The 13873-nt window shown below is 35.4% G+C and overlaps 1 protein-coding gene across 1 annotated transcript; it reads left to right on the forward strand.

Annotated features, from left to right (window-relative positions):
* The first annotated feature begins 1098 nt into the window (after window positions 1-1098).
* LOC145635940 (vacuolar-sorting receptor 4-like) lies at window positions 1099-10230 on the forward strand. Its single transcript, XM_081687334.1, has 12 exons — window positions 1099-1635; window positions 2598-3290; window positions 3374-3462; window positions 3586-3655; window positions 3757-3840; window positions 3950-4026; window positions 4120-4201; window positions 6303-6385; window positions 6455-6518; window positions 9115-9243; window positions 9331-9440; window positions 9859-10230. Exons 1-12 carry the CDS (start codon window positions 1308-1310, stop codon window positions 9952-9954), a joined length of 1905 nt encoding a protein of 634 aa, XP_081543460.1. The 5' UTR covers window positions 1099-1307; the 3' UTR covers window positions 9955-10230.
* The last annotated feature ends 3643 nt before the right edge of the window (window positions 10231-13873 follow it).

Below are 13873 nucleotides of genomic sequence, written 5' to 3' on the forward strand. Positions count from 1 at the left end.
TTTATAGTTTTATAGCTCCAACTTACATAATAATTTTTTATTTTTATGGAAAAAGAACAAGTTAAAAGAAATCGACATATGATAATACAATTTATTTAATTTAGGGTTCGTTTGGCATTGCTGCGGTTTTCTGTTTTTTGGTTTTTTGTTTTTTAAAAGTATGTGATATATGTCCCAAAATGAATTAAAAATTATTTAAACTTATTAAAAACATGATTATTTTAAAAATTGACAACAGAAAAGTGGAAACACCTTTTTCTTGTTTCCTGTTTTTGGTTTTTGATTTTCAAAAAAACAGAAAACTAAAAACCAAAAATGATGCCAAACAAACCCTTATTTTTTTGTTTTGTTTTGTATTGAATACTGTCAAAACAAATTGACAATGATAGACTCTAATTAAAATTGGATGAATATAATTTGGCCAAAATTTAGGTTTTTACCTTTTAATTTTTTTTACGAAGTATTACCATGTTATGAATGTGGAATTTGACCATTTAGAGTTTGTTAAACATCTTAACAATTGGATTACTTCCTAATTTCCTATTATTTTTTCCATCTCAGTTTTACTTTTGAGTTATATTACACTTTAATCACCATACTTCCATTTTACTTGTATAATGTTTGAAATAATAATATATTTCTTTTGATATATAGTAATTGAAATTATGCCTTTTTCTATATTACTTTTACCTTAGTTTCGAGATATGATTTCTAAGTTTAGTTCATACAATAAAGAAAATTACTACTCCGTACATTCTACTACAGTACTACATATAATATTTCAAAAAAGACATCAACCAACATATACTCCGTATACCAACATAACGTAAAATAGTATAATTATAAGGTTTTTTTTTTTTTTTTTTTGGGAACTCAAATAGTATACTTACAAATTGAGTATAAATCTTAGAGTACGTACTATTAAATTCATTTACATGTAAATCATTTTTATCCAATAAAACAAAATCCCGTCTACGACATTATCCTTTATCATAGTCTAAAAAATGCACAAAAATTTCCAAATGGTAGAAAAAAAAAAAATCCACAAACGACGACTTTTAGCAGGAAGAGTCTAACAAGTTTCATGGTACAGTAAAATTTAAACTCCATGGTTTCTCTTTCTCTCTCTTCCATCAACAACTTCTCTGGAAATTTCACACACCTTTCTCTCTCTACTTGACCCTTCTTCCACACTTCTCTTTCTCTCTCATCATCTCTCTTTTACACTATTATTATCATCTAATACCCTTTAATTCATAGCAAGAAATCAAACCCCAAAAACCCTGAAATTTCCCTCAATTTGTAAGATGTTTACACGGTCAAAGGAGAGAGAAAATCAGAGGAAAACCAGTTTGACTCTACTAGGGTTTCTAATCTTAACATGGGTTTCTTCAATTGAATCCAGATTTGTTGTGGAGAAGAACAGTTTGAGGGTTACGTCACCTGATGACGTCAAGGATACTTATGATAGTGCTATTGGAAACTTTGGGATTCCTCAATATGGTGGTAGTATGGCTGGGACTGTAATTTATCCTAAGGAAAATAATAAAGGGTGTAAAGATTTCAGTGATTTCAGCATTTCTTTCAAGAAGAAGCCTGGTCAATTACCCACCTTTGTTCTTCTCGATCGTGGAGGTGATATTTTGATTCAATCTTGTGTTTTTTTTGTTGTTTGATTGGTTTATTGTTTGATTTTTGATTATTGGATTTTGATCTTTGTGTTAGTTGTTGAAATTTGATTGTTGATTGAATTAGTTGAAGTGGAGTTGAATTTTGTTAGACTTAAATCACTTAATTGGTTGAACTTTCATGAGTGAGATTGTACTGGTTTTGTTGACTAATGTGTTGTTTGATGAACTTCTGAGCTACCCTTTACGCGCTGGAATTGTTTGATTGAATTTGTGGTAGAATCTGTAGTTTAAAGGAAGAGATGGGTTTTTTGTGTGCTTAGTTGAGGGTTACTCATTGAAGGATGGATGTTTGTATGCAAAAATGATTTTTATGAGATGGACTTGCAATAATTTATTGTAAAGAGCTGGGATTGTTGTGGCCTTTTGTTTTATGGGTTACTGATAAATTTTATGACCTGTTTGGTAGGTGATTATGGTAGTATTGGGAATGACTATGTATGTAAATTTGTCAAGATATTCCCAAGTTAGTGCCAATGGTAATGCTAACTCGTACCAAAGTATCTTTATTTAGTTATAAATTTCATTGTCATTCATTTTACTTGAGTGAGTGACAACTGGTAATGGAGATTTATCCTGAAAAACATACATTGAAGGATGCGGTTGCATTACCATAATGTCCATAAACATTTGCATGATACGTTCCATACAAGATTACATTTAATTCTTTCCCATTATTGTAATTTTTTTCCCCTACCAAATTGACTGTTGATATCGTTTAATAAGTTACCGTAAGCTTGTTAATATCTTTTACTAAGTTACCATATGCTTTGCCTCATGTTAGACATGTTGCTATCCTCAATGCAACATTTGATCAAGGTTTTGCAAAGTCCACGTTGGGGTTCCATTTATTGTTAGTGTATTAGTGTTTTTCCTGTTCAAAATATTAATGCTATTGTTTGTGGCCAGATTGCTTTTTCGCTTTGAAGGTGTGGAATGCACAACAGGCTGGTGCGGCGGCTGTCCTTGTTGCAGACGATGTTGATGAAGCATTGATAACCATGGATACACCTGAAGAAGATAGTGTATCTGCAAAGTACATAGAGAACATTACCATTCCCTCTGCCCTTATAGAGAGAAGCTTTGGGGACACACTGAAGAAAGCTATTAAAAAGGGGGACATGGTTAATGTGAATCTTGATTGGAGAGAAGCTGTTCCTCATCCTGATGATCGAGTAGAATATGAGCTATGGACAACTAGTAATGATGAATGTGGTGTCAAATGTGAGATGTTGATGGGATTTATGAAGGAATTTAAGGGTGCTGCTCAGATACTTGAAAAGGGTGGTTATACCCAGTTCACTCCACATTATATCACATGGTATTGTCCTCAGGCTTTCACAATAAGCAAACAGTGCAAATCCCAGTGCATTAATCATGGAAGATACTGTGCACCGGATCCTGAGCAAGATTTCAGCAGAGGCTATGAGGGTAAGGATGTTGTGGTTGAGAACTTGAGGCAACTCTGTGTATTTAAAGTTGCAAATGAGACAAGAAAACCCTGGGTTTGGTGGGATTACGTCACTGATTTCCAGATTAGATGTCCCATGAAGGATAAGAAGTATAATAAGGATTGTGCTGAAGGAGTGATCAAGTCATTGGGTAAGTATTTTGGGTCAATGGATCAACTCATTTTTTTAAGGTTCTGTTGTAGATGATGGCTTAGTGTTAATCTTTATCTGCAGGAATTGATCTGAAAAAGATCGAGAAATGTATGGGAGATCCAGAAGCTGATTCTGATAATCCAGTCCTGAAAGAAGAGCAGGAGGCACAGGTGTGCACTTGGACACTTTCCTGTGTCTTTGGAACTAGTGTTGTGTCACTTATGTGCCTATGTTTCAATTAACTTGTGTCAGTTTTTCAGTTATCTAATTTTGATGTGATAACTTTGGTTTAGATTGGCAAAGGAGCTAGGGGTGATGTAACCATATTGCCCACTCTTGTTGTTAACAATCATCAATACCGAGGTGAGTCTTTGTCTTTCTGCTGTTTTCAGCTTTTCACACTATAATTACTGATCTTGTCCCCCTGAAGTCTGAAGTTTGAATTCTGATCCATATGACTACAGGAAAGTTGGAGAAAGGAGCTGTATTAAAAGCTATTTGCTCTGGTTTTGAAGAAACTACTGAACCTGGTGTTTGTTTGAGTGATGGTAAGGTCCTGGTCATGGTGTTTTGCAGTTTGTACCTAGCAGTAGAATTTCTTATTCATTGATAGTTAAATTTGCCTTAAAAAATTAAATTTTCTTCTTTGTATGCCAGAAATTGAAACAAATGAGTGTTTGGATAACAATGGTGGCTGTTGGGAAGACAAGGTTGCTAATGCTACTGCTTGCAAGGTATCAGTGGTATCTCTTTGCTTATAATCTCATTCATCCCCATCTTCTATACAATTCAGTGCTTAGCTGTTTTTCCAACCCTATTTTATATAGGATACATTCCGTGGAAGAGTATGTGAATGCCCCCTCGTAAATGGCGTGCAGTTTCAAGGGGATGGCTACAGTTTATGCAAACGTATGTCTTTGATCTTGACTTCTCCATAGGCATATTTGTGCTCACTAAATTCTTATATCCACAGTAGGATTTATGTTGTTTATGCTTGGCAGCAATTGGTTTCATTAGCTCAAGCTAACATCCTGAGAGAGTAGACAATGGATGTCTTCCTTATAATATCTGCATTCACTGAATTATATATTTGGTAGTTTGACTTTCATTTTCATTATTCCAAGCTTCAGAATTGTCAAATCATAACATAGTGGAATGGTAGTTAAGTCTTGACCTTGAAGAATCTGTCAGGCTTACAAGTAGCCCTGTATAATCCATGGCTCGCACGATCTGTCTGTATTATTTTAAAATTTGATGCCATATAAATTTTGCTCTAATGCTATCTAGGTTATTTTGTGGTCATGTGGTAAGTGGTAACTGCATATTTTTGGTGTTATCATTCCTTCCCATGCCTTATATTTATGTATTAGGCTAACCAAGATGATTTTGATGCAAATGGTAATGGCTGGTGCTGACCCAAACTAATTGTCCATAGAAATTGCTGTTATTTGTCCCACTGTTGGATGCATTTTACATATGCTCTTAAATTTTAAAATCAGGACACTAGAGTTCTGATTTAAAAAAAGGACCCCCTACCCCCACCCCTCAGAATTGGCCATTTGGGTATGACTTATGATGTGCATTAAGTGTTGTCTATATTCTCTAGTTTTGTTAAAATATTTTCCCCTTTCCCATGAAAAGAATAAATCAAATATACAACATCTAAACACAGTTTTTTTTTCCAAAAAATAAAATAAAATTAAATTATGGAAGATATGTAAATGTAATAAATTTGTTCTGTTATCCCCCTTGTAAGTCTCTTGTAAGTGTCTGCTGGTTTTTCCTTAGCATTGCGTCAAATTACATGTTTAGATTTATTATAAAATTATTGATAGACAGAGCTGAGTTGTTTCACACATGTGAGTGATGTGACCAATGTCTCTGGAGTGCTGCTGCCGACTGCCTGCTGCACTTCTTTTCTGTGTGATGTCATCAGTTGGGCACATAAGCAAGCAATGAAATAATTTAGAAAAGAAGCTTGTGAAGTAGTGAATTATTAGCTCATAATGGACAAGGGGTTATCCTAGTAAGCCATACTTCAATTGTGTCATTCTTTACTAGCAGGAACTCAGACCTAGAAAGGCCTGATCTATGTAAATAAGCTGTCAAAAGAAGATTTGATCTAGTCAGAAGCCCACTAAGAATTTCACTTTCTAGTTATTGCTCACAAGGAGTCTGGATGACTACTTGTCACTTTTACCAAATTAAGAGCTGAATTTGTTTGGTAAAGATGAATATATTATTCATTTATATGTTTATGATCATGTAGATATTACTGCCCTATCATGTTGTTCTGCTGATCTGAACAATGAAATTTAAACTGATTATCTAACATGATTCTTAGAACTTCTCTGTGTTCTGCTCTTCGCCTCCCCATCCCCCGCTCGCGTGAACCGCGTCTCTTGAGTCCAAGGGTTTTCTCTTTTTCTAATAAAGAAAAAAAATGATTCAAAGAGTTAGACCATGTGAGCTTTATTAATTATTACTATGAAATCTTTAGGCATGTAATACGATTCTAAATCAATTGACCTGTTATTGGCATAGGAGGTTGGTGCACCAATACGAAGTACGGAGTAGTTAACTTTCATCCACAGTTTTTTTTTTTTTTTTTTTTTTTTTTTTTTTTTTTCCCCCACACAGTTGGAGTCAAGTGATAACCTGGAAATTCATGAGTTTCTTAAGCAGCCTGTGACATTTCATTAGAAGATAAATATTATATGTTAGCTTAAGAGCTTGATACCTTTGAGTTTAGCCTTTTTGTATATGGGTGACAAGATTTTGTTTATAATATATATTTAATTACAAAAAAGAAGAGTACTTGTTTTGAGTGCTTTTTTATTTTTTATTGGGTCACTTTCAGATGCCATTTATATCTTTTCTATGATCTAGTTTTGATCTCTTTGCATTTAGGGATTGATTTGTACACGTAGATCTTGTTTTGATGTCACAAGGAGTGCATTTGGCGGCTTGTTTTGATGTCATTAAGCTAACAGTGTTTATTTTCTGTCAGCCAATGGACCTGGTAAATGCAAGATAAACCATGGAGGCTGCTGGCATGAATCTCGTCATGGGCAGACATTTACTGCTTGTGTGGTAAGTCAGTTATGGAAAATAATTATGGCAAATAACTTCAGAATCTTTTTCTGACTTTTATGCTGGCAGGATCATGAGGATACCTGCAAATGTCCTCCAGGGTTCAAGGGTGATGGTGTGAATAGCTGTGAAGGTAAATTGTCTCTTCTCTTTTTATGCTTGAAATGCATATGAATATAATGTATGAAATTATATGGTGATTTATCTTCATATAGTCACTGTGGGTAGTTAATCTACCTTGTTTTAGTTGTTAATAGTGTATTTATTGTTTGATTGTATTATGCACTTCTGCTGTGTATGTTATATACAGATTGCCATTGAACTTTTTAAGAAAGTAGAGTGGCTGCATTTCCTTGATATACTACAAAGAAGAGGAAATGAGGAAGTAGGTACCATAGAAACTGGACCTTGTTTGGTTCAACAAGTCTAATTCCTTGAGTAAATAGCACTTTCATGAAAGTTTATGCAATAAACCCCACTCATGGATATTAAATATATTTCTGTATTACATTTCAAAAAAACTGGGAATAAAAGTGGAAGATTTGGGATCTATGGGATTTTAACAAAAGCCATGGGAGGTCAAGGGTTAAGAATGATATGAAGAATTTGGGTTTATAATTAGTATACAGCAATTGATTGAAGGGGATGGAGTAAGGTCTTTGTTGACGAATACCTAAATGCAGCCTTAACCCATCATATTGGGATTAAGGCTTTGGTGATGTTTATGTTGTATATGCTACAGAACTAAAAGCACTTATATCATAGATGATCTTGGAAAGTACTGTATAACTTAATTTTTCTTTTGTAGCTAAGCAAGTTTTGTTGATATACGGGAAATTATTTAGTTAGGTACTTGAAGTTAAGTTACCAACCAATCTATGTTTCTCCAGTTCAATGGAATTGAGTATTTCCTGTAGTCACTTATACCCAACCAATCGAGTAGACGAGTACGAGTACATGATTGATAGGTGAAAGATTAAGAATTGATGTAGTAATCTAAAGTCCAAATGTTTTGTTTTCCCGTTCTACCCTTCTTCCATACCCCACATGTTAGACCCTCTTAAATCCACATACTCAAAACTATATATTATTTCTAATCCAAAAGGCAACAAATTGATCATTAATCTACTTTTTCATTCGATCTCCTTTTTCCCTTGGTCCCTGTTTCTACCTGAATTGAAAGGTCTTTATAGAACAATGGGAGTATAAAAAAGCTAAATGGAACAAAGGGAGTAAAAAAAGCTAATTGCTTCTCTGCAAAGAAAGGGTTTTTGCTAATAATTTTCTGCTAGTAAGAAACCTAAACTTTCTAAATGCTCGTTCATTAGCTCCATTAAGATGTATCAAATTCCTTTGGTGTGTAAAATAGAACATCACTAGTAAATGGTGGCAACTTTTTAATAATATAATTTGTTAGCAAATTTTCTGGATAATTTGAATAATAATTTGTTCATATATTTTCTCGTTTTAAATTGTGTTAATTTCCATATACTGGTCTGTGGGTTATCTTGCTGGTGATGTCTACTTTTTCTTATCTAAAATTCAAGAACAGTACACATGTCCAATTTGGTAGTGGTGTGTGTGGGGGGGTTGGGGGGCGATGGGGGTTGTTGTATGTATTTAAGTACGTAGAGGGATAATCTGCATGGCCTAAGGGAACAAAAACACAAGCTTAATTAGTCGTAAATTATACCAATTGGTTGTTGGTGTAGTGGTGATTGGGGCTGTACTTGGTAGGGAGGACGGCGTGTTCAATTCCCCACAACTAGGGGTGGCAATTCGGGTCGGGTTCGGGTCAGATTTCGGGTTGTGCTAAAAAACTATCAAAAATAGTTTAAAACTTAATATTATAACGATATATGACATTTTGGTCTAATCGGGTCGAATTCGGGTTGTTCGGGTTGGGTCGGGTTTGGGTTTCTCTCAGTAACTTCGGGTCGGGTTATCGGGTCGGGTCAGGGATTGCCAGCCCTACCCACAACAATTATTGGGAGGAGACTGGAACCTAACCATCCAAAACTGAGCTCCGAATTCGGATTAGCTCAACGGGTGAACTGGATGGAACACCCAAAAAAAAAGATTAATCGTAAAATTATGAGAATGCCTTGTTTATAATATTAATACTACAGTTTTGTAGCAGGAGATACCTTGTTCTTTTTCAATTTCTGATCTTCAAAATTCTATCTCTTGTAAATAAACCAAGCTAACTAGGACTGTAAACAACAATATGTTTATGTTGGGAACTAACAATCATATAGGTGGTATTTCATTGTGAACATTATGGGGAACTAAAATTATCTCTGGAGCACAATTGAGTACATTGAATTGTTTTTTTTATTACCAGCAATTTTCCCTTTTTTTTTTTTTTTTTTTTTTTTTTTTTTTGTTGAACAATTGGCCAGAGTAAATGCTAAAGATGAAGGCAATGTCTTTTTTTTTTCTTCTTCTTTATACTCCGTATGTCTTTTCCTGACCCCTTGGCAGATAGTCTACAAATTACGTTGCCTGTGCTTATTCTACATTAACCAAGATTATATATTTTTTTCATTGCTGATGAACTGTATTAGCTTTTAATTAATAATATTGATTATGCAAGTATGACAATGTCTGCTATCTCTATCTGTTTGACTTTATGGTCATATGTCATGAAAATTCTTGACTGTTCTAGCTTGCTTACGTTGTCCTTTAAATAATTTGATATCCTTTTAATGGTGCATTGTTCTTTCCAGACATCGACGAATGCAAAGAGAAACTAGCTTGCCAGTGCTCGGATTGTAGCTGTAAGAATACATGGGGTAGCTATGACTGCTCATGCAGTGGGGATCTGTTGTACATGAAGGACCATGATACCTGCATAAGTGAGCTGTTAACCTTGCTGCTTGGTTTGTTTCAATAATTTGCTATTACAATGGCTCACCTTTATTTTGTCATTCTGTGTCATATAGGCAAATCGGCTGCACAGGCAAAATCAACCTGGGCTGCTGTATGGCTTAGTTTGATAGGTCTGGGTATGATTGCTTCTGGGGGCTATCTCTTTTACAAGTACAGGATCAGGGTAAGTTCTACTGCTTAGCTAAGTCACTTTTTTTTTCTTTTTTTTTTTCCTCATTTAAATGTGATGAGTTGTTGATATTTGTTTCTAAATCCCAAAATTTTAGTAAGCAGTCAACTACGGATCATTTAGTAAGATTGTGTCATATCCTTAATTATTATGGCTTATGAGAGGTTGGGATAATGTGTCCGTTATTTTCAGGCTAAGAGATTAAAATAAGCTAAGTTGTTTGGTTGACAAATTTACATTAAGTTACTTGGCCAACCTTTTCTGTTTCCCTTACAATTTAGGAAATTCAAAATTTCTAGAAATTATCTTTGATGGACTTTACAGTGCTCTTAATCATACATTAGTCATTATGCCAGCCGTTTATGTCACTCTCTATTAGACAAACCTAACGTTTATTTATTGCTACTTGCAGCAATACATGGATTCAGAAATTAGGGCTATTATGGCTCAGTACATGCCACTGGACAGCCAGACAGAAATTGTGAATCATTCTGATGACCGCGCATGAAAACAAGTGCTCTAGATCGGAGGGGGATCTGGGCTTGTTTATTTGCCCTTCCCTATTATCCTGTGGATTTGAGTGTACAACACCTCTTTGTAAATTATGCTGGAGAATAAGATTACCATAGGATTTTTTCCCATATATTTATTTGGACCGTGACATGTAGTGTTGTAGAGGGCAGCGTTGCCGAGTGGAATTGACAAGATTGCCAAAAGGATTGTGCAGACTACCGGTTTCTCTGTTCAATTAGAAATTCTGTATCTACTTAAAACTTTTTTTGTTTTCATTGGGTTTTCTTGCCTTTTATTAGGGTAAGGGTAATGTCCTATTGGGTCGGAACCTCACATGAGTTGACTTGGCTTGGGTAATTATCACAATGGTGGCAAGGATAAGGGAATCCTCACCCTCAAAAGTCCTCTTAGTGGAAATAGAAATCAAAATTTTATGGTTGAGATGCAAATTTCCTATTATACCAAGCCTTAAATATGCCTTAAAAAAAAAAAAGAAAAAAAAAAGCCTTAAATACTTCTTCTAGTTTTGTTGGATTGACAATTATTGTGGTAACTTTGATTTACGCGTTTGAAATGTTTTTCCCACAAAACTCTCTGCAATGTTATGCCGTCATAAGACCCTCTCTTATTGCAGTGAGTTCAGTAGAGGCAGCACCAAAAGTCTTTAGCTTCATAGAGTATCTGAGTTGCTACTCCCTTTATTGAGCGCATTATGTCTAATGCTCGTGCATCATCCATACATATCCACGAGCCATTTGTGATAAGCTTATGCCTTGGTTTTGTGGGGTGGGCGGACCGTAATCTAGGAGTTGTATGCCCATTACTAGAGGAAGCAGCATTCAAATCATCTTGAGACATTTTTTTTCGAAGTAATCTGATGATTCACCAATATAACTGAGTGTACATTGAAGTCATACATTAATAGAAAATAGCTCTGTTTCTTATTGACCAAATAAGACTTAGCAAAACAAGGACCTTGATGCATCATATACAATGCTTGTGTAAATTGAAGCCATACATTAATCATTCATATGCGATATATAATGTATTGAAGCAAGTCTTGTGTTATATACATGGTATCATTAATCATGAGTTACATTAATCGGCTGTCAATATAATAATAAAAAAATAAAATGAGCTACAAGTACATTAGTATCAATTTGTGGTTCCTGCAGGCGGATGCACGATTCGTATGGTGCACCCGCTGCGGAATGTACATCATGTTGTATTATAATGTATGTACATGGCTGTAGAAAAAGACATATTGTTCAATTCTAATGTAAACGAGTTATTTTGCACAGTGAAAAAGGAAATTAATTTTTGTAAAATTATTATTTTTTTTACCATACAGTAATTTCGGATCATTCCAAACTATACTCTCTCTCTAGAAGTTTTCTCTTTGTGAAAGATTTCTCTCCCAAAAAAGAAAAAACTGAAAACCTCTTCAAGTTCATCAAACCTTAAGAAATAAATCGTGAATTTCGAACTTCTTGGTCCAAATTGTTCAAGATGGCTGACGAAAACAAAAGGTAAGTACAATTTTGACATGCATAGTTGTTCAATTTGAGTTCGATTGTTAGTTTTTGCAAGTTTTTTGGTGTAAATTTGTGATTTATGTGGTTTTGATGTTGCAATGAGAAACTATATGAATTTCTTGAAGAAAACCAACCAATTATTACATTTTCAAAAAAGAAAGCAAGCAAATCAACAAATTCAGAAAAGTTGTAGATCTAAATAATACAATGTACATTAAAATTCAGTAAAATGTTTTTATTCATATTTTATAAAGCGGATGAACATATTATAAAAACAAAATGAACATATCTATATAGTTACAATGAAAATAACATACTTTTTTTTTTTTTTTTTTTTTTTTTTTTTTTTTTTTTTTTTTTTTTTTTTTAGACAGGAGTGGAAAGGAGGACTAACCCTCCAACTTAACCATACTTTCTACAATAGGTGGCTAAGTGATGGGCTTTAGCCACCATATTCCTATCTACTTTAATACATATAACCAAATGCCTTTTTAATGCTTCCTGGCGAATATCTCTGACTATCTGCTTTAGCTCCTCCTCAGCTTTCTCCGGATTTCTTATTGCTTCCACCATTCGTACCGAGTCTATTTTATTAACAGATTTTTAGCCTCCACATGAGTGTGTTGCATAACCTCTAGGATGGCTAGACCTTCCGCTTGAGTTGGGGTTATAGCAAAAATTCTCTTGCTTCCTTGAATGTGTTGTAGGCTGGTATTCTCTGTTACCCACGCGATGGCGGCTCTCCAACTCTTTCCCTTCTTTCCCTTCTCCTCTTTCCAAGCTGCATCCACACACACCGAAACAAAGGAGTGTGTCGTAGCCTTTCCAGATTTCCATATTGCTTGGAGTCTTACTACATCCTTAACTGTTTGAGAGGCTTCATATCTACTTAGATTCCTGGATTGAATTCGCTCTTATCTATTTGCATGTAACTGTGCTAAATCCAAGATAGCTTTCGGATTAACACTCACGCCCTTGAAATATGATGTCATTTCTATGTTGGGGCCAGATTGCCCATAGGATCGCCACAAAGTTGATCAGAGAATTTGGGTTATTATTAGGATATATATTAGGAAATATCATATATTTAGGAGAATAATTATTTGTCATGATATCTTTTCTATTTCCTTATCTTCTCTAGTTTCCATGTTTGTCTAGGACTAGGATTCTAGAGAGCTTTGTATTATAGATTTCGACAGTAACCTTCAATGAAAGTCAAGCTATTTTCTGCCTAATTCTATCTAATTCTACATGGTATCAGGCCTAAGTCTTTAATTTTTTTTAAATTATGGCTGGTGGCGATGATCAACCACCACCACCACCAAAAATCGAGCCAAATTCACCATATTACCTCGGTTCCCAAGATCGACCGGGGGATTTCATTACTCCTACTCGCTTAACTGCTGAAAATTATGAAACATGGGCTGCCGACATTCAAACAACATTAGAATGAAGCTCGAAGGAAATTTGAGTTTTTAGATGGTACTATTACCACACCGTCACCCCCTTGCACAAAGTCCGATTGGACGGCAATCAATGCAATGCTTATATTGTGGATTACAAATACAATAGACCCCGATTTAAAATCAACTCTGTCAAAATTAAGAGAAGTTAAACCCTTTTGGGATCACCTTAAACAACGATTTGCTTAAACAAACGGTCCTCGCATTCAACAATTGCGTGCCTCAATTGCAAAGTGTGATCAGACCAAAGCAATGTCCGTCTCTATGTACTATGGCAAACTTCATACTTTATGGCAAGAACTTGATCGGCATGAACCTTTGATTTCTTGTTCTTGCTGTGATAAATGTATGGCAGGAAAATTACATGAAGAGTGTAGAGCCCAAGCTCGTTTACATGATTTTTTAATGGGATTAAATTCCGATTATTATTCCTCTCTCCGTACACAAATATTATCTCAAGATCCTCTTCCCAGCCTAGACAGAGCATATCAATTGGTGACTCAAGACGAGCGTGTTCGCTTGTCCAAACAGGAAGCCGACTCCACTTCTGCCACGCCCTCTGAGGCTGTTGGGTTTGCGTTGCGGGCAGCTGATGCAACAAATTCTGGTGCTGCTCGTGGTAGGGGTTGAGGCAATGACCCACTTGTTTGTTCTAAATGCCGCAAAACAGGTCACGAGACCTCTAATTGTTGGGGGGACATAATCAGTTGACATTGCAAGAAGAAAGGTCACCCCGAGAGTCATTGCTTTGAACTTGTGGGTCGACCCGATAATCGGAAGCAAGGGCAGGGGCGTGGACAGCTTCAGGGACGCGGCCAGGCTCAAGCTAATGCTGCTACAAGTGGAAATCCATCTCCCACACAAAATTCCTCTAGTACCTCAGCTTTGGGGCACCTATTTACGCCTGAACAATGGA

The sequence above is a fragment of the Chenopodium album genome, chromosome 6 (assembly GCF_948465745.1).
Source record: "Chenopodium album chromosome 6, dcCheAlbu1.1, whole genome shotgun sequence".
NCBI lineage: Eukaryota > Viridiplantae > Streptophyta > Magnoliopsida > Caryophyllales > Amaranthaceae > Chenopodium > Chenopodium album.

Bases quoted from the DNA above. Each gene is read 5' to 3' on its own strand.
- LOC145635940 (XM_081687334.1), top strand. From the start codon at position 1,308: ATGTTTACACGGTCAAAGGAGAGAGAAAATCAGAGGAAAACCAGTTTG. The intron at 3,463-3,585 runs GTGTGCACTTGG...ACTTTGGTTTAG, and splicing joins AAGAAGAGCAGGAGGCACAG to ATTGGCAAAGGAGCTAGGGG. The intron at 4,202-6,302 runs GTATGTCTTTGA...ATTTTCTGTCAG, and splicing joins TGGCTACAGTTTATGCAAAC to CCAATGGACCTGGTAAATGC.